Genomic DNA, 24,338 nt, shown 5'->3' with positions numbered 1-24,338 from the left:
TGCAGAATTAAATGAGTCTGTATTTGAAAAATATCAGTACTGTATATATGAAAAGAAAGATTATTATTAATGAAAGTTAGAAATCCTATATAAATTGGGATCTTTTATTACCATTTGTATCACTGTTATGGTGAAGAAAATGAAAGCTGTATCCATTTATATGTTAGAGCTAATTTTATGCTACTTATAGTGACACACCAAATTGGCCTGACATGTCTGAGGTACCTCAGAGAACTGAGTGTAGGACAGTTGGACAGCAATTGGCATCCACCATTGAGGTTGGCTTAGAGTAGCAGCATAGCATAGAGTTTGAAAGCATAGCCTTTGGGGTCAGGCCCATCATTGCTGGAGACCTAACTCTGCCAGCTATTAGTTTTGTTGTCTGAGTCAAATTACTTAATCTACCTAAATCTCAGTTTCCTAATTTCTAAAATGAAATAATAATAAGTACTTTAAAGGATGGCTATGAGAATTAGATGCAATATCATTGCCATTACCTGTACAAATATTTATTGAGTTCCCATGTGCCAGGCAGTATTCTGAGCAGTGGGGAATATAATGGTGAAAATATCAGACAAGATCCCTACCCTCATAGACTCATATTCTATAGTGAAGAGACAAGCTGTTAACAGGCATAAAAATAATGAATATAATTTCAGTTAATAATTGCTATTACAAAAACAAACCCCAGAAATGGAATGCAGAGTAATGGAGGAATACAAATAGAGATAGGGGGTACTTTAGACAGAGTGAATAGAGAAGGCCTCCCTGAAAAAGTTCTGGGAACTTGAATGGACCAGCCTTGTAAAGATCTTGAGGAACAACATCCCAAACAAAGGGAACAGCTACTGCAAATAGAAAAAGACAGTTTAGTATAGTGACTGTACATAATATACAGCCAGTAGCAGTAACTGCAGTTCTTTTTCTTCCCCCTCCTCTTTTTTGAGAATCTGATATTTGGATAAATTTCACTGTGGGATCATTAATTCAGTTAGCTAATTACCTCTCTAGTGGCACATTTCTATTTGGGTAGTCATGGTGATGGGAATTTCCTCTGGCTTCAAGGAACAATGTATCCCAGGTTTATAGGCCTTTTTTTTGTGAGAGAAAGATACCAAATGCTTTAACTTTTTCATCCAGCGTGCATTCAGAATTAGTACCAGATTTGAAATCCTGTGAAAATAACCCTCCCTTTTTCTTATACTGCTATTCTAATATTCCGATCTCCACACATCCATTTTTATTTATCTAAGTAATTCAGTTCTTGAACAAATCTTTTAGGGGACAGTAGGTTTTATGAAAAATTGATTTGACAGTAAATGAATAAATTCTTAGAATTTGGAATTCTGTTTATCAATTGGAGCCCTGGTGGCACCGTAGTTAAGAGCTTGGCTGCTAACCAAAAGGTTGGCAGTTCGACTCCACCAGCTGCTCCTTGGAAACCCTGTAGGGCAGTTCTACTCTGTCCTGTAGGGTTGCAATGAGTTGGAATTGACTTGACGGCAGTGGGTTTGGTTTGATTTTGGTATTTACCAATTAAGTAAACTTAAGTAAAAAATTCTGGGAAAATCTGTACTCTTTGGAGCTCTACGGGCATTAATCATTCTCCTACTGTATTCTTTGCTCCGTGCTATCATCTCCCCAATTGTTATGGTTAGAAAAGTGAGAGACGTACTTGATTCTTATTTTTTCCTAAAATCCCAATCAGTCCCATTTCCTATTTATTTTGTCTCCTATATTCTACCGTCTATTTACTATTCCTGCTGCCGGTGGTCTTATTCAGATTCTCATTGATTCTTATCTGAATCTGCAATAAAATCCTTATTAGTCTTCCTACCTCCCCTATCCTCCTACCCTTATGTATTTTCCATAAAATACTGCTAACTGGTACCTTCCTCTGAAAAAAAATTATATGTATATGTACTTTTATAATTTGTATGTATGTTGCAACTCTGGATGAAACCCTACAGTGGCTTCCTGTCTCTGTCTTGTTGTTAAAAGAGTGGTCTGTTGACCACCTGCAACAGCGTCACTTGGGAGCTTGTTAGAAACGTAGAATCTCAGGCTGCATCCTAGAACTACTGAATTAGAATCTGCATTTTAACAAGATCCCTAGCTGATCTGTATGCATATTAAAGTTTCAAAACACTGTCCTGCAGGAAAAAGTCTACATCGCTTAGCCTGGCGCACATGGCCCTCTGTGTTCTGGCCCTTGTCTAACTTTTCTATCTCAGATCTCACCACTCTTCATGCCTTAGTTCGAACTATAGTCAATTATGTTTGGTTTCCAAGCAAACTGAAATCCATCCTCTCATTTCTATGCACCTGTTTTTTTTCATATGCCTAGACTGCCTCTCAACTCACCAGCCGGATACTTACTTGCCTAATAAGCTCCTTTGTAATTTTTAAGATTCATCTCAGATTCCTCTGTAAATATCTTCTTTGAATCTGCCTTAACAGGACTGAGCCAACCACTATCTCCTTTATATCCCCAGTACACTGTATCTGTATCTTTGTGATAGCCTTAACTTCATCTAGTTGTACAATTAGTTTTTACATGTGCATATCTCTTTCTAGAATGTGGACTCTTAGAGGACAGGGGGGAGGTCTTAGTCATAATTATAGCTGACCATTTAGCATGATGCTGACATGGAGTAGGTGTACCATGCATGTTGATTGATTCTTTCATTTAACAGACATTTGATAGATATTTCATTGTTGAATAAGTAAATGAAAGAGTGGATGAAATGAATCCTTCCTATAGTTACACACACACACACACACACACACACACACAAGTCCCTGGGTGGTGCAAACGGTTAAGCACTCAACTACTAGCTGAAAGTTTGGCAGTTTGAACCCATCCAGAGGCACTTCAGAAGACAGACCTGGCAATCTGCTTCCAAAAGGTTATAGCCTTGAGGTTCTACTCTGCACACATGGAGTTGCCATGAGTTGGAATCAACTTGATGACAACCGACCAAAACAACAAATACATACATATATATATACCTTTAAAAAAACTCATTGCCATGGAGTCGATCCCGATTCATAGCGACCCTATAGGACAGAGTAGAACTTCCCCATAGGGTTTCCAAGGAGCAGCCAGTGGATTCGAACTGCTGAACTTTTGGTTAGCAGCTGTAACTCTTAACCACTGTGCCACCAGGGCTCTCTATATATACATATACATATATATATATATACACACACACACACATACATATATATATACATATATACATACATATACATGCAGACACATGTATACTGTATTTTTATGCAAATAATGCATGCCTTCTACATTTGTTTGCCAACTGCACTCTCCTTGCAAAGTGCTTTTGTAATCGAGATATGCTAATTTTTTTTTTTTTTTTTTGGCATTGTGGTGCTTATGAAAATACCTCACAGGTGGAGGGCGCAGCTGGCAAACAAATGTAAAAGGCACACATTATTTGTGTAAAAATATAGTATATGCATACATATACACACATATATGTATATACACGTATATATGTGTATGTGTGTAATTTCCTCTTCACAATAAATACTTATAAGGGAAATCTTTGTACGCTGATGGATAGACCATTCAGTTGAGAGACAGGCAATTGGTTTGTACTCCTGGTTTTGGTGAATTTATCTGTGAATAGTTGCTGGGCCTGAAATGACACTTGAAATGTCATTTTAGTATAAGAAAAATGAACTAAAAGGGATAAAAGTCCTCACATACACCAAGAAAAGTGGCAGCTAGATCTCATCTAAACCAACTTATGAGGATCATCATTTAAACTTCTAAAATTCAAGTATAAAAATTATTAGAAGACAATTGTAAATTTTTATTAAAACAATAACTAAAGCAGTCAGATCAGGTTTTCAGTCTGATAAAAGAATGCTGATTCATGTCCATTTAATCTCTCAGTGATTTTATAAAGCATGATATTTAAACTTGTTTTAGGGGAAAATAATTTGATTCTGTAATATGTATATTTAATAGTCGTATTAAGTGGTCTTCCTTGTAGGCATATGGATATTATCCTATCACTAGCAGCATTGTACTTCAGAATAGATCTTGAAATGTTCTTTTCGACGATGAATGCGACACTGTTCCTCTTCAATTTGTCATTGCCAGCATAGTAGACCGTATGAATGTCTGATACAAAACGGCCAATACCAGTCCATTTCAGTTCACTAATGCATAGAGTATCAATCTTTATGCATTTCATTTTTGATGACTTCAAGATTTTCCTAGATTCATACTTTGTACATTCCACATTCTGATTATTAATGTATGTTTGCAGCTGTTTCTTTTCATTTTGAGTCATGCCACCTCAGCAAACGAAGGTCCCAAAAGCTTGACTCCATCCATGTCATGAAGGTCGACTCTAATTTGAGGATGCAGCTCTTCCTCGGTCATATTGTGAGTGCCTTTCAACCTGAGGGGTTCATTTTCTGGCACTATATCAGTGTTCTACTACTAATTATAAGGTTGCCACTGGCCAATTTTTCAGAAGTAGACCGCCAGGTCCTTCTTCCTAGTCTGTCTTAGTCTGGAAGCACCGCTGAAACATATCTAATGCCAAAGATGGAGAAGTTAAAGGTTTTTACCAACTCCTGCAGTCTGAAATTGATCAAACATATAATCAAGATGCATTGATAATTACTGGTGATTGGAACGTGAAAGTTAGAAACACAGAAGAAGGATCAGTAATTGGAAAATATGGCCTTGGTGATAGAAACCACACCAGAGATCGCATGATAGAATTTTGCAAGACCAACAACTTATTCATTAAATACCTTTTTCAACAACATAACCGGTGACTATGCACATGGACCTCACCAGATAGAATACACAGGAATCCAGCCAACTATATCTGTGGAATGAGATGATGGAGAAGCTCGATATCGTCAGTCAGAACAAGGCCAAAGGCTGACTGTGGAACGGACCATCAATTGCTCACATGTAGGTTCAAGTTGAAGCTGAAGAAAATTTGAACAAGTCCACGGGAGCCAAAGTAAGACTTTGAGTATATCCCACCTGAATTTAGAGACCATCCCAAGAATAGATTTGACACCTTGAACACTAATGACCAAAGACGAGACGAGTTGTGGGATGACATCAAGGATGTCGTATATGAAGAAAGCAAGAGGTAATTAAAAAGACAGGAAAGAAAATTGTACATGAATAACTTGTACATACACCAAGAGACAGTCGTTAGAACAGGAGAAGGGGATACTGCATGGTTTTAAATCAGGAAAGGTGTGCATCAGGGTTGTAGCCTTTCACCATACTTATTCAACCTGTATGCTGAGCAAACAATCTGAGAAGCTGGACTTTATGAAGAAAAATGTAGCATCAGGACTGGAGGAAGACTGATTAACAACGTGCAATATGCAGATGGCACAACCTTGCTTGCTGAAAGTGAAGAGGACTTGAAGCACTTACTGATGAAGATCAAAAACTGCACCCTTCAGTACGGATTACACTTCAACATAAAGAAAAGAAAAATCCTCACAACTGGACCAATAAGCAACATCATGATAAATGGAGAAAAGATTGAAGTTGTCAAGGATTTCATTTTACTTGGGTCGACAGTCAACACCCATGGAAGCAGCAGTCAAGAAATCAAAAGATGTATTGGGTAAATCTGCTGCAAAAGACCTCTTTAAAGTGTTAAAAAGCAAAGATATCACTCTGAGGACTGAGGTTGCCCCAAGCCATGGTATTTTCAATGGCCTTATATGCATGTGAAAGGTGAACAATGAATAAGGAAGACTGAAGAAGAATTGATGCCTTTGAATTATGGTGTTGGTGAAGAATATTGAATATACCATGAACTGCTAGAGGAACAAAGAAATCTGTCTTGGAAGAAATACAGCCAGAATGCTCTTTAGAAGCAAGGATGGCGAAAGTTCGTTTCACATTCTTTGGACATGTTATTAGGGGGGACCAGTCTCTGGAGAAGGACATCATATTTGGTAAAGTAGAGGATCATTGAAAGAGAGGAAGACCCTTGAGATCAATTGATACAGTGGCTGCAATGATGACCTCAAGCATAGCAATGATTTTGAGGATGGTGTAGGATGGGGCAGTGTTTCATTCTCGTGTTTATAGGGCCGCCGTGAAGTTAGAACCGACTTGACAGCACCTAAGTACATAACAATATGTATACAATATATTTACCATAAATATACTATAAAGCTATAGTTTTTTTTTTTTTTGCTATGGAGTGTATTTTTACTATAAAACATTAACATTTATCAGAAAGCTATGTGAGTGAAAATTCAAAATTGATTGTATTCTCCTAAGTTATTAGATCATGAAAAAATAAGAGAAATAGAGTTGTTTCTTTCTTTCTTTCTTTTTTTTTTTTTAAAGTAGGATATATTATATTGCACTTAGCTTTCAGGATACAAATTTGTCTAGAAGTGAATGCGGGTTCACAAGAAATTCTGCTAATTTTTTTTTTTTTTTTAACATTGATTTGCATTTCGGAGAACAAAGTGTATCAGCAGCATTGAGTGGCTTTACCCCAAGTAACCTCCAAAAGGAACTTAAAAAAACTATAATAATGATTATTACTTAGAATTTCTAACTAGCCACAGATAACACCAGCACTGTGCAAAAGGAGTCTTGGATAGAAGTTATGTTATTCTGTGAGAACTGAGTTAAATTTTTTAGGTACTTTAAAATGTTCCCTTAAAATATTCTAAGACCTCTAGACACAAATGATTTAGAATAATCAAATGTACCACTTTTTTTTTCTAGTCAGCAATAGAGATTTTCAAGACCACTTAATCACATTTCAAAAAAAACACCCAAAAGTAAAATTTCAAGATATGAATCATACCATTTATAACCCACACCTGCAAGAAATTTGGTTGTTTCATGAAAACACAGTTCATTAAATGTTAAAAAAATTTTGAACTTACCTCTCCTATATTTCATGTTCTTACAAATACATATATAATTTACCATGCATTTAAGACATCCTACTGTGAGAGAAATTAATTTCAAATAGAGTTCTAATGAACAAATGTGAAGGAGAGTCCTAAATGTTCTTGCTGATAAAAAGCATTTAAAAGTATAAGCTAAACTAAACCCGAAAAACCAAACCCATTGCCTCTGAGTTGATTCCAACTCATAGGGACCCTATAGGACGAAGTAGAGATGCCCCATAGGATTTCCAAGGAAAATCCTGGTAGATTTGAACTGCTGACCTTTTGGTTAGCAGCCGAACTCTTAACCATACACTAAACAAACAAACAAACAAAAAAACCCATTGCCTTCGAGTCAATTCTGACTCATAGCAACCCTATCGGACAGAGCAGAACTGCCCCATAGGGTTTCCAAGGAGCAGTTGGTGGATTCAAACTACCAACCTTTTGGTTAGCAGCTGAGCTCTTAACCACTGTGCCACCAAGGCTCCTAAAGAAACCTTAAATAAAAATGTACATTTTTAGCAAAATAAGTTCTCCTTCCTTGGTCTTTGTTACGAATCTCCTAGAATTTGAAGCTGCAGTGCTTTCTTGCTAGTCCTTTAAAATAAAACTGTCCTGAATTAATACACATGTAATTTACTCAGCAATCTTAAGTTCTATTTAAATCGAGGACAGGTCTAATTGCTAGTTATTCCTGGCTGACTGCTTGATGTTGGCCATAGCACCTGATCTACAAAAGCCTGCACGTTTTTTCATTGATTAATGTTCATCCAAAAATACGTACTCATCAGTGTCAGGAAGACAAGGCACATAAGCAAGTAAACTTCTTTACCCCCTTCTTTGTCTTAGGCTTTGCCAGAATTTCAAGTATCTGATGAAAACCTCTAATAAGAGAGAATTCTGTAAGTTTAAATTGGTGGTATTCCATGTGTGTTTTTCAGAAACGTATATGCATTTTTGAAACTCAAGAAGATTGTAAGAACAAATTGATATGGATTGTATACTTAATAGGTTGTAATTATGTCTTATCAAAAGCTCAACTTTTTAAGTCCTTTATTCTTTGGAAATATGGTAATTGTCCCCTTTCCAATGTAGTTAATTATAAATTTCAAGAAGAATTAAGTTGGCTAAATCGCTTCACTTTTTTTCTTTGTCTCTATGGTAGCGGTGAGAAGAGAAGTGAATTGCTTTGATCTTGTTTCAGAATAGCATTTCTTCCCGCAAAGGATTGACCTTGTTTTGAAGAACTGAAATTTCAGATATTTTCCATTAGCTGTTAATTTGTTAATCCAAGAAAGGTGTCTTTACAGATGAGTTAAAAATTGTCAGGAAAAAAAAGTAGCTTCTTTTACAACCACAGTATCTTATGTTTACATAGCACTTTGTAGTTTATGATGGAATAGATAATATCTGCCAACGAAGAACATTAAATGCAGTAGTAGATAATGTGCAAAATTTCTTTCTTGCAAGGAGAAAAGTACAACTGTACTTTTTGACTCATCTTATCAAGTCAGAAGGTGATGAAGTGACAGCCTAACAATATTGATGGTTGAAAAATGTTACAAAACTTTTATTAATCTTGTATTTAGAGGCTTAAATTACTATGTTGTATCTAATTCTGCATAGTGTAATAATTCAATTTTGGAGATTTGTGGAATTTGAGGGAATATTGGGAGATGCCTCCACAAAATGCTAAAATACCATATTATATTTCTTAAGATTATTTACAGACCAATCATTTCAAATATGTGATCCCAGACTGTGAAGTCAACTCTGGTCCCCAAATTTAGCATCTTAGAACTGTTACAGTATTTCAGATATCCTTTCCATTTTCTGTATATTAAATTGACAAAAGATGTTGAAAATAACATTTATATTTAAAGTTCTTGACTTTTGCTGAGCACTTTCTTGCACATTTTCGCATTTAATTTTCATACTAACCCTGTAAAATGAATGTTATTATTTTATACTTACAAGTGACAAAATAGACCCAAGTAGCTAAGAGGCATGGGAGAAAGACCCTTGATTTGGGGAAAATAAATACTTATCATACTACTACTAGAGTATGTACTAGGCTCTGGGCTAAACTGTTACATATATTATCTTATTTAATCCCTAATTAGGTATTATTCTTCCCATTTTATGGGTGACAAAACTGAAACTCACAGTAATTAAGAAACTTTCCAAGTTCACAGATCTAATAAATGAAAAATTTGATATTCTAATCTAGGTTGAATGGATTCCTCATGGTATTAACCACTCTCCTCTACTATTTTTCAGGGTTACTGAAAAGATAAAATGTGCTAACAGTACATGCCAAGTACCTGACACCTAATAGGTACTCAGCAAATATCATTTCATTATACAGCTCAGAAATGCCATCTAAGTCCAAGTCCAGTGACTTCTTCCCACTGACACCATGAAATATCAAGTTACAACAATGGCTTCCATTTATAGTAAATCTTTAAATATGGTCAGCCTGAGAGTTAAGAGCCTATTCCATTCATCACAGTTAATTAATCCATGTAGCTAGGGGGTTAGAATATTATATTAATGTAGAGTGTTTAATTCTCATCTGCTAGATAGCCATAGCCTGCATCTCTGCTAACTTGGTCAAATGCCTGCCTGGAGTCACAAAGAGTTCTGGAAAGTGTGAACATGATTCAGCACCACCATCCCTGCCGACTGAGAAAATCCCATTCTCAGCATCCTGTGGAGAATGGGTCAGCAGAATTTTCTTCATTTACAGAGGAGACAAATGCATGACTCCTCAGCATGGCTTCAGTCTTAGTAAGGATTTCATCAGAAATAAATTACCAGTACCAGTTGCCGTTGAGTTGATTCTGATTCATTGCGACCCCATGTGTACCAGAGTAGAACTGTGCTCCATAGGGTTTTCAATGGCTGATTTTTTTGGAAGTAGATCATCAGGACTTTCTCCAGAGGTGCCTCTGGGTGGACTCCACCTGCCAACCTTTCTTTTAGCAGCAAAATGCATTTAACAGTTTGTACCACCCAGGGACTCCTTAGAAACAAATTAGACCACTTATTTTAAACATCTCCTGAAACTGAAGAGAAAAAAGGAAGCAAATAGAAGGATAAGTCCAAGAAGGGATGAAATATGTTGAGGAATGCTGAAAATTGAATGAAAAAAACTCAACAATAACCGTGAGTGTGTTTTGCATCGTACTTGATACATTGAACAAGCAGAACTGATGGGGTATGATAATAGAATCCACCTTTATTTTGGGCTCTCCTTTGTTTGCTTTGAGGTTCCTGGGTGGCACAAATGGTTTGCACTCGACTACTGCCTGAAAGGTTGGTGGTTTGAATCCACCCAGTGGTGCTGCAGAAGGCCTGGTAATTTCCTTCCGTAAAGATAATAGCCAACAAAACCCTCGGAGAAGTTCTACATGGGGTCACAATGGGGTTGACCAGATGACCATGGATATTTTTATTGTACTTCAGGTGAAGGTTTACAGAACTAATAGTTTCTCGTTAAACAGTAGTACACATATTGTTTTATGACATTGATTAACAACCCCACAACATGTCAACCTCTCCCTTCTTGACCTTTTTTTTGGTGAAAATATAGATAGCCAAAAATACACCATTTCAAAAATTTCTACATGCATAGTTCAGTGACATCAACTACGCTCTTCCAGTTGTGCTGCTATTCTCACTTTAGATGAAGGTTTACAGAACAAAATAGTTTCCCATTAAACAGTTAGTATACATGTTGCCCTATGACAATGGTTAACAAACCCACTACACGTCAACACTGTCCTTCTCAACCTTGGGTTCCCTATCACCAGCTTTCCTGTCCCCTTCTGCCTTCTAGTCCTTGTCCCTGGACTGCTGTGCCTCATTAGTCCTGTTTTGTTTTATGGGGCTGTCCAGTCCCCGGCTGAATGGTGAACCTCGGAAGTGGCATCACCACTGAACTAAAAGGCTGTCTGGGGGCCATACTCTCAGGGTTTCTCCAGTCTCTTTTAGGCCAGTAAATCTGGTCTTTTTTTTGTGCTAGAATTTTGTTCTACATCCTTCTCCAGCTCTGTCCAGAACCCTCTGTTATGATCCTGGTCAGAGCAGTCAGTGGTTGGTTTTTTTTTTTTTTTTTTTTTGCTTAAACCTGTGTAGTGCCAGTGATCCCCACCCTGCCCTCTAGATGAAAACTTGGGCAGTCCGATGACTTTCCATGACTTTCTAGTCATTTTCAGGGAATAGAAAGTCCTACAATCACTTAAAATCACAAATACAGCCTCAGTTCAGTAATTAAAATTGTACAGACCCAAATATCATTCAAAACTCAATAGTTTTCCATTTTAAAGATTCTGTCTTCCCTAATACAGCATCTTTAGATAGGACATCTGCCTCTGGGGAAGGAAATACTGTCGTCTTGTCTTTTCTTCTCATTCCATATTTGCTAATTGGTTATTAATTCCTGCAGGGTTAAAGCATGAGAAGGAAGTGAGAAAAGGAGAGTAGAAGTTCTCTTGGACTGGGATTATCATAAAATACTTTTTGCTCTCTGAGCCTGACATAAAATAATAATGATAACAAAAACAGCCAACACTTACATAGTACTGATTATGTATAAGTGTAGTTCTGAGTGCTTTTGTTATATTACTGTCTTTAATTTTCATAACCAAGGCACAGAGAGGTTAAAAGACTTGCCCAGGGTTACCCAGCTAGTAATTGGTGGAACTGGAATTTTAACCCAGGCAGTTTGGCTAGACTGTTTCTCTCATGGGCATTTTTATGGGTCTTTTGAGAGTTTCCCCTTCTGAGCCTCTTTGACTAAATCTATAACTTGGATGGTGCATGTCTTTAGCTTCAGGTTTTACAGCAGTCTACCTCACACAGACAACCATCCTGTCAGGCATCACCATGGCTCCAGCATAGGGCTTTTGCTTTGACAAATGTTGAAAGTACAGGCTAATTCTGATGATGCCACCTCTCCTGACACAATAACCAATTAGCCATGTTTTCTCTCTCATTAAACTTCTTAAATGGGAGTCAAACCCCAGTATACTGGTCTCCCAAATTCAAGGAAGTTATATCAAGCTCTAGGTTTAGTCTCATTGAAGCCTCTTTCACTAAACTTAGGTAAAGAGTGAGACCCACCCTCTACTGCTCACCAAGGAAATTCCCTTTCTAAATCTCCAACTTCCCAACCTTCATTATAGATAAAGGATTCAGAGTCCTGAAACTGGTTCTTGATAATTTCCTTTGAAAGTTATACACGTGGTCTAACACTTCCTTTGGAATCTCTTTTTATCATATCTCGGCGTCTTGGTTATCTAGTGCTGCTGTAACAGAAATACTACAAGTGGGTGGCTTTAACAAACAGAAATTTATTTTCTCACAGTTTAGGAGACTAGGAGTCGGAATTCAGTGTGCTGGTTCTAGGGGAAGGCTTTCTCTCTCTGTCGGCTCTGGGGGAAGATTCTTGTCTCTCCAACTTCTGTTTCCTGGTTCCTCAGAGACCTCCATGTGGCATGGCGTCTGTCTTCCCCCATCTCTGCTTGCTTAATCTGCTCCTTTTATATATTTTAAGAGATTGACTCAAGACACAGCCTATAGTAATTCTGCCTCTTTAACATAACAAAGACAATGCATTCCGAAATGGGATTATAACTGCAGGTGTAGAAGTTAGGATTTACAACACATATTTTTTGAGGACATAATTCAATCCATAACACTTGGTGTCTTCGGACATCCAATGTAACATCCTATGCATATATTTGCACCTATATTGTACTTTTGCACCTGGAAAAATTTTATTTCCTTCTTTTCTTTAACATCTTACTCTGAAGTTTCACATCTTTATGGCAAATGAAGAAAGTAATTGAATGAAAACCTCTATTTTGCCCAAATAATGCATACACACATACATATACTCATACATATGCATGTATATATGTACATATTTTATAGCTATATATGCACACATATGTATATATTATACGTATATTGTTGTTAGCTGCCATTGAGTTGGCCCTGGACTCATGGCAACTCCATGTGTTACAGAGTAGAACCATTCCATAGGGTTTTCTTGGCTGTAATCTTTACAGAAGCACCTCACCAGGCTTTGATTTTGCACAGGGGCTGGGTGGGTTTGAACCATCAACTTTTGGGTTAGCAACCAGTTGCAAACCACTCGCTCCACCCAGGTGCCTATTATATGTATGTTGTTGTTGTTAGTTTCTGTAGAGTTGATTCTGACTCATGGAGACCCCATGTGTGCAGAGCAGAACTGCTCCATAGGGTTTTCAAGGCTGTGATTTTTCAGAAACAGATCGCCAGGCCTGTCTTCAAAGGTGCCTCTGGGTGGGTTCAAAGGTTTGAACTGCCAACCTTTTGGCTAGTAGTTGAGTGCTTAACTATTTGCACCACTATATATGTGTATATATGCACACATGTATTATACATCTATTTATCTATAAAATCAATTATTTGGAGGCATCCTAGAAGTAGTATTTTTTTCCCAAAAATTTTTGAAAATACCCTTAACTCTCGATGTACTGGAGAGTATATTGGATTAGTAGTCAGAAAATACATTTTAATTTTAATAACAAGAACTTATTACAATAAATACTAATTTTTATAGTAATTAATAATTTAAATATAGTTATTCATTACGTGTATAAAATACTTTACGGCTCACAGTCCATTTGCCACACATTATTATATCTCATTTCAGTTCTGCCATGCAAAAAGTTACTTACTCAGTTCTGCCCCTTGGGCATAACCTTTCAACCTCTGTTTCTTCTTTGGTCAAACACCTGAGAGTCTCAGAAAGGATGAGAAAGACACTTGAAGTGCTTATTCGAAGACTAAAGTCAGAAGAGCCTTTTGTGTTTTTTATAGGATCAGGATTGGATACCTTCATGTCCACTTCCTGGTAGGACTCATTTGTCCCACATTCTGCTGCCCATTCACGTTGGAGTCCTGTGAAGTAGAGATAAATGAGGGGAAAGGACAAAGCCAGCTCTCTGAGTAGCACAGAATCATTTTCTCCTCTCAATCCTCAGGAGCTAAGGCCCAGAATTGAAGAGTCTTCTGATCAAGGCCAAGGATGCCTTGATTAAGCACTGTCAGATGGTGCGCGGTGCTGTTTTAGCCTGGAATGCCCTCTTCTCACCCCTTTCCTTCCTAAAAGCTTTACTGGAAAACTGAAGTGTCTCCTCTATAGAGCCCTTCCTGACTTACTCAGTTAGAGTTCAATTCCTTTGACCTCAATTCCTCATGCAACCTTCCCTGACCCTGCTCTTCCCTTATCCCTCTACCCTAAGAATGAGCGAGATAGATATTTTTAGCTTCCCAAGTCACATTATATTTACCCCAGATCAGTAACATTGCTTTATAATTGTATGTTTGTTAGTTTGTCTTTTTCTTTAGGCAGAGAACTTCTTTAGACAAAGACTGAGTCTTGATGTACCCTTATTCTTTTTTTTTTATATTTTATTGTACTTCAGGTGAAGGCTTACAGAACAAATAGTTTCTCATGAAACAGTAGTACACATGTTGTTTTATGACATTTGTTAACAACCCCACAACATATTAACCCTCTAAATTCTCAACCTTTTTTTTTTTTTTGATGAAAATACACATAGCCAAAGATACACCTTTTCAAAAATTTCTACATACACAGTTCAGTGACATTGACTACGCTCTTCCAATTGTGCTGTTATTCTCACTTAAGATGAAGGCTTACGGAACAAAATAGTTTCTCATTTAACAGTTACTACAAATGTTGCCCTATGACAATGGTTAACAATCTCACAACACATCAACAATATCCTTACTCAACCTTGTGTTCCCTATCACCAGCTTCCTTGTCCCCTTCTGCCTTCTGGCCCTTGTCACTGGACTCCTGTACCTCGTTAGTCTCATTTGGTTTTACAGGGCTGTCCATGTATCCTTATTCTTAATAATATATCTATCACATAGGAATTGCTCAATGAATGTTTGTTGACCAACTAAATGAATGAACAAATGGTCCTAATGGTCCTAGTATTTAGTCTGTTTTAAACTTAGCACACTATATTGTATCTTCTAAAAGGTTATCTTTTTGAGAGCAAGGATTAATTTTTATTTTAATATTTATAGTGCCTTGCATGGTGCCTTCCATGTAAAACATATTTGATGAATGAATGTGTGTACAGTGCTATTGTGTAATACTTCCCAACCCTGGGGGAAAAAAATAATAAAAAACCTATGATTGTGAGAATCATTTACACTGTGAACAGTAGAATGACAGAAACCTTTTAGCTCTTGCTCTGGATTCAGAAGAACATGCTATTTTGAATGAAACATTTAGGTCAACATTTTATTTAGATTAATCAGTTCTTACCCTGCTACACAGTAACTTGTTCTGAGGATTAAATGCCTAAGTGTCTATATAAGCACTTTGTAAACCCCAAAGCACTCTAAACAGTTGTAAGCCCCTGATACACAAAATATTCCCCACTCTTGCTGGTGATGAGATGGCTTGAGAAGAAAATCTGTAGAGTTTTCTTTGTTAAGTGTTTGTCACTGTTCAAATTCTTTATAGTTACAATTGATATAATCAATTTGAGGTATAGTCATCCAGTATATTTGACTCACTTGCTCAGGATATTCTGGAATGAAATATGTCAAGATGCTTAAGTCAGAAAAAGACAACCAAGGAAGATGAGAGATTTGGAGACATCAACCTGTCAAAACAGCAGAATATTTTTAAAAGATATAAACCCACTGATAGTTTTGTCTCCAAAGAGGACATGTTTTCCAGGATCAACACTGCAGATCCTTGAATCCTGTTTAGGTGATGTATCAGTAATCTCCCAGTATAAACATCGAGATAGATGGATGGGATAGAACAGGAAGAGAAAACTCTGTCTTTGTTATTAGCTAGGAAATTTGTCACTAACTTCTATTTTAAATCCTTGCTTGGAGAACTAAACTGGAGCTTTAGGGAATTCTAATGTTCTCTCACATACTTCAGACATGTTATCAGGAGGGACCAGTCCCTGGAGAAGGACATCATGCTTGGTAAAGTAGAGGGTAAGCAAAAAAGAGGAAGACCCTCAACAAAGTGGATTGACATAGTGGCTGCGACAATGGGCTCAAGCATAACAATGATTGTGAGGATCGCATAGGACAGGGCAGTGTTTCGTTCTGTTGTACATAGGTTCACTATGAGTTGGAACTGACTCAACGGCACCTAACAACAACAATGTTCTCTCTGGATTTTTGTCTCAAGATCTAACCTAGAGGCATGCTTAAGTGTACCCTTTCCCCTAGTAGTCATACAGGTTCTAGCTGTCTTTCTAAGGGTGGGGAGCTGCCAAACAGGAGGCACCCCAAAACAATGTCTTACCACCGGATCTACATTAAATGTTAGCAAGAACGATAAGGAGAATTTTTAACCATTTTACTTCTTCATCTATTGAGATCTTCTTTAGAAGCAGGGAAAAACAAAAACAAAAAGCCAAACCTGTTGTTGTTTAGTTGATTCTGACTCATGGCGACCCTATAGGATGGAGGAGAACTGCTATATAGGATTTACAAGGAGACTGGTGGATTCAAATTGCCGACCTTTTGGTTAGCAGCCATAGCTTTTAACCACAATGCCACCCATCCAAAGAAGGACATATTAAATTCTCAGGAGGAATATAAGATTTTCGAAAAGATCCATGGGTAATATTTGCACTCCCTTTCCCCGCATTGGAATTGTGGATCTAATACCTGTTGCTGTCCAGTGGATTCTGACTCATAGTGACCCTATAGGATAGAGTAGAACTGCCCCACAGGGTTTCCAAGGAGCTGCTGGTGGATTCCAACTGCTGACCTTTTGGCTAGAAGCCGAGCTCTTAACCACTGCACCACCAGGGCTCCGTGAACCTAATACAACCCTGTCATTTTACAGATGACAGAAGCAAGGTTTGAAGCGCTAAGTGACTTTCTCAGAGTTCTACAGATAGACATACGGGTACACTATCCTGAAACCCAAGGTCCTAACTTCTATTTCAGTCTTACTTTTTTTCTATTTACACTCTATGGCTTAAAAGAATATATTCGTATGACATCTGCCTTCAGTAGGCCTTTTTATTTGTCTGTCCCTGTGTAATCATATTGTTAATCTGCCTGATTAAAACACTAAGGCAAGGCCTTAGTTCAAAACTCAGGTAATCATGGAATAGGAAACAGACTCACACAGATTTCCATCTTCCTTTATCTCATGGTGTGCATCCATAGATGTTAAAACACACCTTATTTATGCCCCTCATCACATTTTATGCATATTTTTATTCTTCTACCAAACATAGTTTATTTACTGAATTTTGTCTCTACTGTGTGCTCCATAAAGATACACAATATCTAGATATGAAATAAGCTTATTACTACTACTAGTAGTAATAACAACAATTATCACTTATGCCAAAGGAGACATTCCTCACATTAACAGTTTGATATGGATTCTCATCATTAGAAATAACAATCATTAGCATTTTAATAATGTTTTAGAATTTCAAAAAGCTTTAACTCTACATGTAGGTAGATTTTATTTATCTGGCTTAAGCTGAAACAGAGAAGAAGTGTCATGTTATTTTGTGTACTCTCATTAATAGCATCTTTGCAAATTGTGATAATGATCGGATAATGTGATAATGATCTGTATCTGTCACCTGATAAGATTCCTGTGAATTAGGCAAGGCGCTAACACTGTTCTACAGATGTAACTACCAAGACTTAGAGCATGTCATGGCAATGAACATGTGGCCAAGCTTAGCTTGAAATTGTGGTTGTCTGACACCAGCCCAATGCACCTTATGTACCCTGCAGTTGCTGTATGTCATATTTTGATTTAAAGAAGAAAACTGAACATAGAGATTGATGATATAAGTTTATTTTTATGGTGAATTTATCAATAATCACTCATACAGCCTTCTGGGCTTAATGACGCCTTAAAAATAGATCACCTAAATAAAAGTTGCTCTAAAAAGCTTACAAATCACAAAAAAATAATTCTTAGCATGATACAAGTACTGAATTCAATATTTTATTCCCATTAAATCAGAGATGATAGCATCATTGATAAAATGAAATTAGGTTGGTGGGTGACATGCCTTATCACCATTAAAGAGAAAATAAATTCCAGAGGCAGCTTCTTATAGGAAAAGGAACATGCTTGAGCAAAAGAGTCTTTAGCATACTGATGCTGAAATTCGAGCTTTGCTGCTTTTTAGTAGGGGGACGTTTAGGCTTATTTATGCCTTATTTATATGCTGCTTAACCTCTCAGCGTCAGTTTCCTTCCTTGTAAAATGGGAATAATAATATTTATATCCATGTTTATTGCAGGAACTACTGATAATATAGAGTCCAGAACAATCCTTGGCAAACTTAGTAGCTTAATAAGTCACAGCTATGGTTTTTATGTGTTTTTTTATTAACATTATTATTAATATAACTATATTATCATTCAGCATACGATAAAAGATTAAAAAATGCTTTATTAGAGCTCTTACATCCTTTTTAAAGGAGCCCTGGTAGCGCATTGGTTAAAGGATCAACTGCTAGCCCAAAGGTTGGTGGTTTGAAACCACCAGCGGCTCCTCGGGAGAAAGATGTGGCAGTCTGCTTCCATAAGGATTTACAGCTTTGAAAACCCTGTGGGGCCACTACTCGAAATCGAGTAGAAGGTTTTACACCCTTTTTTATTACAGGGGTAGAGCAGTATTATTGGTTAAAGAGAAGCCCTTAATTCTTTCTGAAAGGCCAATTAAAAGTGAAAATACAACGATTTATGGAAAATACAACATAAGAACAGGTCAGTTAGAGATAAATTTCTTATGTAAAAAGTACTGCCTGATAGATGGCTTAGAATGTCAGACCTTTGGCTTCTTGAGCAAATTGTTCATTTCCCTGCACCTCAGTTTCTGATATAACAAAAAAAGCCTCTGAGATCTATCCCATCCAACTCTACATTCTTGGGTTCTATGAAATGACCTAGAGAGAACCACTAGCAGTAGAACACAGTCTGGGAGGGGAGAGAAGTAAACAGGTCTTTTTATACCTTGACTCAAGTGCTCTCACAAGGGGTCAGCATGTATCAGTTTGTTTGGGAGTCTGGAGGAAAGGAGACCAATTCAGCCTCTGGGTTAGGATAGTTCTTAGATGGCTCTCTTTGTGTCCTGGAAGACCATCTGCTGAGGAAGGCTGTTGCAAAAAAACGAGTTCTTAGAGTAACAACAAAAAGTAAAGGACAATTTTTTATGCCTTGCTAAGAGTAGAAATTGTGTACCTAGTTTTCTGCAGCACTGCACCAAAAATTCATTCTCAAAGACTTTGGCTATACTTGTAAATATGGTAATAAACATATTGATGATAAACATGTCAGCTAATATATGTTGCTACACATAATATATAGAACATAACATCATTTTTACTTATTTGCAGCAAAACGAAGGCAAATGCCCAGCCCAGAATTGTTCAGTGGAAGCCCCTGCTTGGATGCCTGTCCACCACTGTACTGTAAGTTTGATTATTTCATTCTGAGATTGACCAGATTGAAGGAAAAAATGTTTTTATATTTGAAACAACCTTAGTGAAGTAGGCTAGAAAACTTTGAAATTCTGGAGTAGAGCAAACCTTTTGAAAGGAGAAAGAATGTCTTTTCAGAAAGCTCGGCATTATAAAAATACCTGTGCTTAGGGATTCTATGAATTTTTTGGAGTCAGGATAACTTGAAAAGGATTTCTCTAAAAGGCTTATTGATGAGTTAGATTCCGATGGTCATTAAAATGAATATATTTACACATATATTTTTCCAAAAGGCTGCATATTCAGCAATATTTGATTTTAGATGCCTCAGAGAATGATACTTCCTGTTCTGTCATTTTTATGTTGACTGCTTAATACTGATGACTACAAGGCTTTGCAATTTTCAGGTCTTACTGGTATAATAATAGTCTCCGAATTTGTGTGGAATATTCCATCAGAGAATTTTCAAGTGCCTTAGAAACAAGCAGGTACTATGCCATTATCGCTGTGTTTCAGATGGGAGACTTAAATGCAAAGGAAGGAAGAATAGTGCATCAACTGTAGAGCTGGAAACAGATTTCAGACACCCTACCTCTCCTTTTATGCACTCATTCTACTACACTGTGTTCTGAAGTAAGTGAAGAAAGTGGCTAATTTCCATGATACTCTCTTATACATGTATTAGCTGACAGAAATAACCATGGTTCCTCTGGGAACTGTATGTGCTGTAACTGAGTTTGCCTGTCATGAAATAATTTGTGTATGTTGGGAGCAAGAAATTTGAAGGTTACTTTTTGGGCATTTTCCTCATTTCACTCACCTTGTAGGCAATTCAATAGTGATACGTAGAGTTTCTTAAATATCATCATCTATTGTGGAGGTACAAGCTGCTGAAAGGAGCGGGCTGGATTGCCACAGCATTGTTTATGACTTTGCTATAAGGCAATAGGGCTGGTGGAGACTGTTTTACGCTTAGATTGTATAAGAGAATAAAGCTTCTTTCCTTGTTTTGTGTTTGTCTGTGGAAGGAAGAGAAGGTGGGATCACCTTTATTGAAGAAGAGATAATGTAGCTAAATTATGGAGGCATTCCTACAGTGCAGAGGCAGGAGAATAAAAATGTCACACTTTTGTGAGCAGATAGATGGTCAGAGAGAAGTGCATGCTTAGGGACTGTGCTGATGCCAGAGAAAGTATGAGTTTTAATAATTCTATTTCCACATCTATGGCTCCTTTTACTGTATCCCTGATGATATTATCTCTTAATTATGGATTTATGCATTTATTCCTCAAGGAGACTGTGTGTTCTTCAGGGTTCTAATATACCTGTTAACCGTACACCAAGGTAAATCCCTGGTACATTGTAGGAGCTCCGTGAATTGAAGGTTTTATGAGTGAATCTTTAATCTGTCGATTTCTCTTTAAAAAGTTTTAGTGAATTATTTTATAACTTTCCGATTTCTTGACAAAGAGGAATAATGACACTATTTTACATTTTTAGGTGGGTGGTTTCCACATCTCACTTTAATGGGTCCTATTATGTTTTTTCCTTCACAGAGTACCATGTAGTAACATATATATTGAAGAATTTTATTTTCACACTTGGCAAAATTTGGTAGTTCAATTCAGCTCTATTGAGTACCGTGCCAATCACTGGAGATAAAAGGTGAATAAGGGAGAGGTCCCATTTTACCAAACCCACCAGTGTGTAATAACAATCAGAATTTCTGATTAGCAGATGATCCTCCACTACTCTGATAATTTCACCCCAAAATAATACAACTTTCACATTTTGGTTACTTTTTGCGTCCTTATTGCAAGTAAATGCATTATTTGAATTCTGTCTCTAGAAATACTAAAAATAGCTTACTCTATGTTATTATTTGGAACTGGACCCCTTAGGAATATGGGGATCTCAGATTAGGCCCTCCTGTTGTAGGACATTTAAAGACTAAGCAGGTGACTCTTCTTAAAGATCATGAGTCAGAAGTATCAACATTAAAGTCTGATTCTTCTTTCTTTGGTCACGGCAGGGCATCAGAAAGTACGTTTCTTCTCACTTCTGCCATGGAATTGAGAGCTGCTGCTTTTATACATTTCCTTTGTCACTTACTTAAAAGTATTTACATATCCTAGTGGGGCATATGATTTCTGGAGGAGTTGTACAACCAGGGGTGGATTATCCAAGCACGGTGCTTACCTTGCTTACCAGATCATCTGTAGTGAACAATTTCATATTTTTTCACCATGTCAAAATTCTGAATTGGCCTAATAATGTGTTCAGTGCTTCAATTCTGTCTCCTAGTTTGTTGCGTAGTGTCTGGGGTCTTAAAATCTTGCAAGCAGCCATCCTTGGCACAATTGGTCTGTATTCACCTGGAACAACACAGAAAGAAGGAGAGTCAGGAATAGGAGGAGGATATGGAATGTGTGGCTACTTGCCTCCATGAACAACTACCTCCTTTGCTATGAGACCAAAGATCGTGCGTGGCTACCATTACTCAGGAGCCCTGGTGGTACAGTGGTTAAGAGCTTGGTTGTTAACCAAGAGGTCGGCAGTTAAAATCCAACAGCCGCTCCTTGGAAACCCTATGAGGCAGTTCTACTCTGTCCTGTAGGGTTGCTATGAGTCGGAATCTACTTATAGCAATGGGTTTTTTTTATTTTTTATTTTTTTACCATTACTAAACATTTTGATTTCGTAGAAGAATTGTGATAGGGGAGATGCAGGACATAATTTCAAATTCTCATGGACCCTAGACTTTCTAAAGCCATGAAGGGTGGATGAACCCCTGAAACTATTGCCCTGAGATAATCTTTGAACCTTGAACCAAAAATATCTCCTAAAATCTTCTTAAAACTGAACAATAGTTTAGCTTAACTAATAAAAAAGTCTGCCTTAAGCATTATGTTCAAGAACTATCTATATGGGATCAAATTGACAATAGCAACTGGAAAGATTGGATGGGAACCTTAGGGGGCAGTGAGTTTATGTCAATGGGGAAAGAACAACTCAGAAAAACAGGATGAGAATGGTTGCACAACTCAAAGAATGTAAATCAGTGTCACTAAATTGTACATGTAGAAACTGTTGAATTGGTGTATGTTTTGCTGTGTATATTCTGAACAATAACAAAATAAATAAAATTTAAAGAAAAAAAAAAAAAGATTCTGTTTCTTGTGGCCAGAGCCTATCTCTCTCTCTCCCAACCCTACAGCACCTCCCTACAGAATCAAATCCTCTTTTTAAATTAACAGTCCCTGGCAGGGGCAGATGATCCAGTAAGCAAGGTATGCATGGGCTTACTTGTGCTTACTTGCTAATCTGTAGTGAACAATTTCACTACAGATGATCTGGTAAGCAAAGTAAGCACCGTGCTTACCTTGCTTACTGAATAATCCGCCTCTGTGTACAGCCCATAATGCAAGCACAGAGGTGGGCTCTCAGTGGCCATGCTTGGGCTATGTGAACTTGCCCCTGGCCATGACTGACTGACCCAGGGGTAGACATCTGATCCTAGCTGAGGTAGCTGGAGTCTCTTCTTGGGATTTGGAAATCTGTGCTAGAGACATACCAAACTGATAGTCATCGATATCAAATTATATAAATAATAATACTTACAAAAAATTCTGTGAACTTTAGATGCTGAGCCCCCTGGAACTACTCTTTATCTGCCCTTCTGATGTTTCACTTACTTGAATCTTCCTTTGATCTTGTAAAAATGTCTCAATTATCTCCCAATAATCAGTAAATTACTTTTGTTCCCCTCAGTTTAGCTATATTTTGTTTTATCCTGTTTGTTTTGGGGAGTTTAATGTTCTTTTATTTGTTTGCCACCAAAACAAACAAACAAACAAAACGAAACAAAAACAAAAACAAAAATCCTTAACTAATATACCCAGTTAGCAACATTTACTGAGCCCGCACAAGAGGTAATGTGATGAGTTATAGTCTTAGACAAAAAGAAACAATCAGAACACTGGAATTTTGATTATAATAGTCTATTCAGTCCAAATATGTGACTATATGCAATACCTGGGTAAATAAAAAGATGACCAAAGAATAATGTGATAATGACTTAATTTATATTATAGAATGAGAAATATGGGCAGTTAGCTTAAATATATATATATTCAAAAAACTACATCTGATATGTAATGTAGTTCTGATATTAATTTCCATTTTCTCACCTCTCAGGACATAGTGAATATCATAGCCTCATGTGTTTAAGAGAATATCTTGACTGTCTCAAATCCTCCAACGACTGAAGCAGGTTATAAATAAATTAATATATACTTACATGCATAATAAATGGATAGTCTCGGTTATCTTTGTGCATTTTTCAAGTTTAGCTGGTTCTCTCCTACATTCCTGTCCCCACTGCCCTATTCTTGCTCCTTGCTGGACTATTCTAGAATGATTATATCCATGTATTTGGGTTTTATTACTCTTTGGAAAATAAGTATTAGTCTTCGTGTGCGCATTTGCCCCAAGTTCATTTTAAGCGCAGAGAGTTTATCATTGGTTTTCCTAAGACTTGTCTCTCCAAATTGCTTGCAAATGCCTGTCACCAGTGACATAACTTACATATTGCCTTGAAAAGGGCTTCTGTAACTATTTGTTTAGTCTCTTTCTGGATGCGCTCTCTCTCTCTTTTTTTTTTTTTTTTTTTTTTGGCACTCCACACATTTATAGTAATGGGAGTGAGAGGTATTTTTTCTTTTTTTTTATTGTCTTCTTTTTTAAAAAATTTTTTTTATTGTACTTCAGGTGAAAGCTTACAGAACAAATAGTTTCTCATGAAACAGTAGTACACATATTGTTTTATGACATTGGTTAACAACCCCACAACATATCAACCCTCTA

At 37.1% G+C, this 24,338-nt stretch overlaps 1 protein-coding gene across 1 annotated transcript in view; it reads left to right on the top strand.

Moving 5' to 3' along the window:
• DLG2 (discs large MAGUK scaffold protein 2) overlaps window positions 1-24,338 on the top strand; it is a 2,186,317-nt gene that overhangs the window by 432,588 nt on the left and 1,729,391 nt on the right. Inside the window, exon 6 of the mRNA XM_004385499.2 lies at window positions 19,389-19,463. Within this exon, the coding sequence (XP_004385556.1) occupies window positions 19,389-19,463 (75 nt within the window). The remainder of the gene's footprint in view (window positions 1-19,388; window positions 19,464-24,338) is intronic.

This window comes from Trichechus manatus, unplaced genomic scaffold (assembly GCF_000243295.1).
Source record: "Trichechus manatus latirostris isolate Lorelei unplaced genomic scaffold, TriManLat1.0 scaffold00140, whole genome shotgun sequence".
NCBI classification, from domain to species: Eukaryota; Metazoa; Chordata; class Mammalia; order Sirenia; family Trichechidae; genus Trichechus; species Trichechus manatus.
This window is presented reverse-complemented; position numbering and strand designations above follow the sequence as displayed.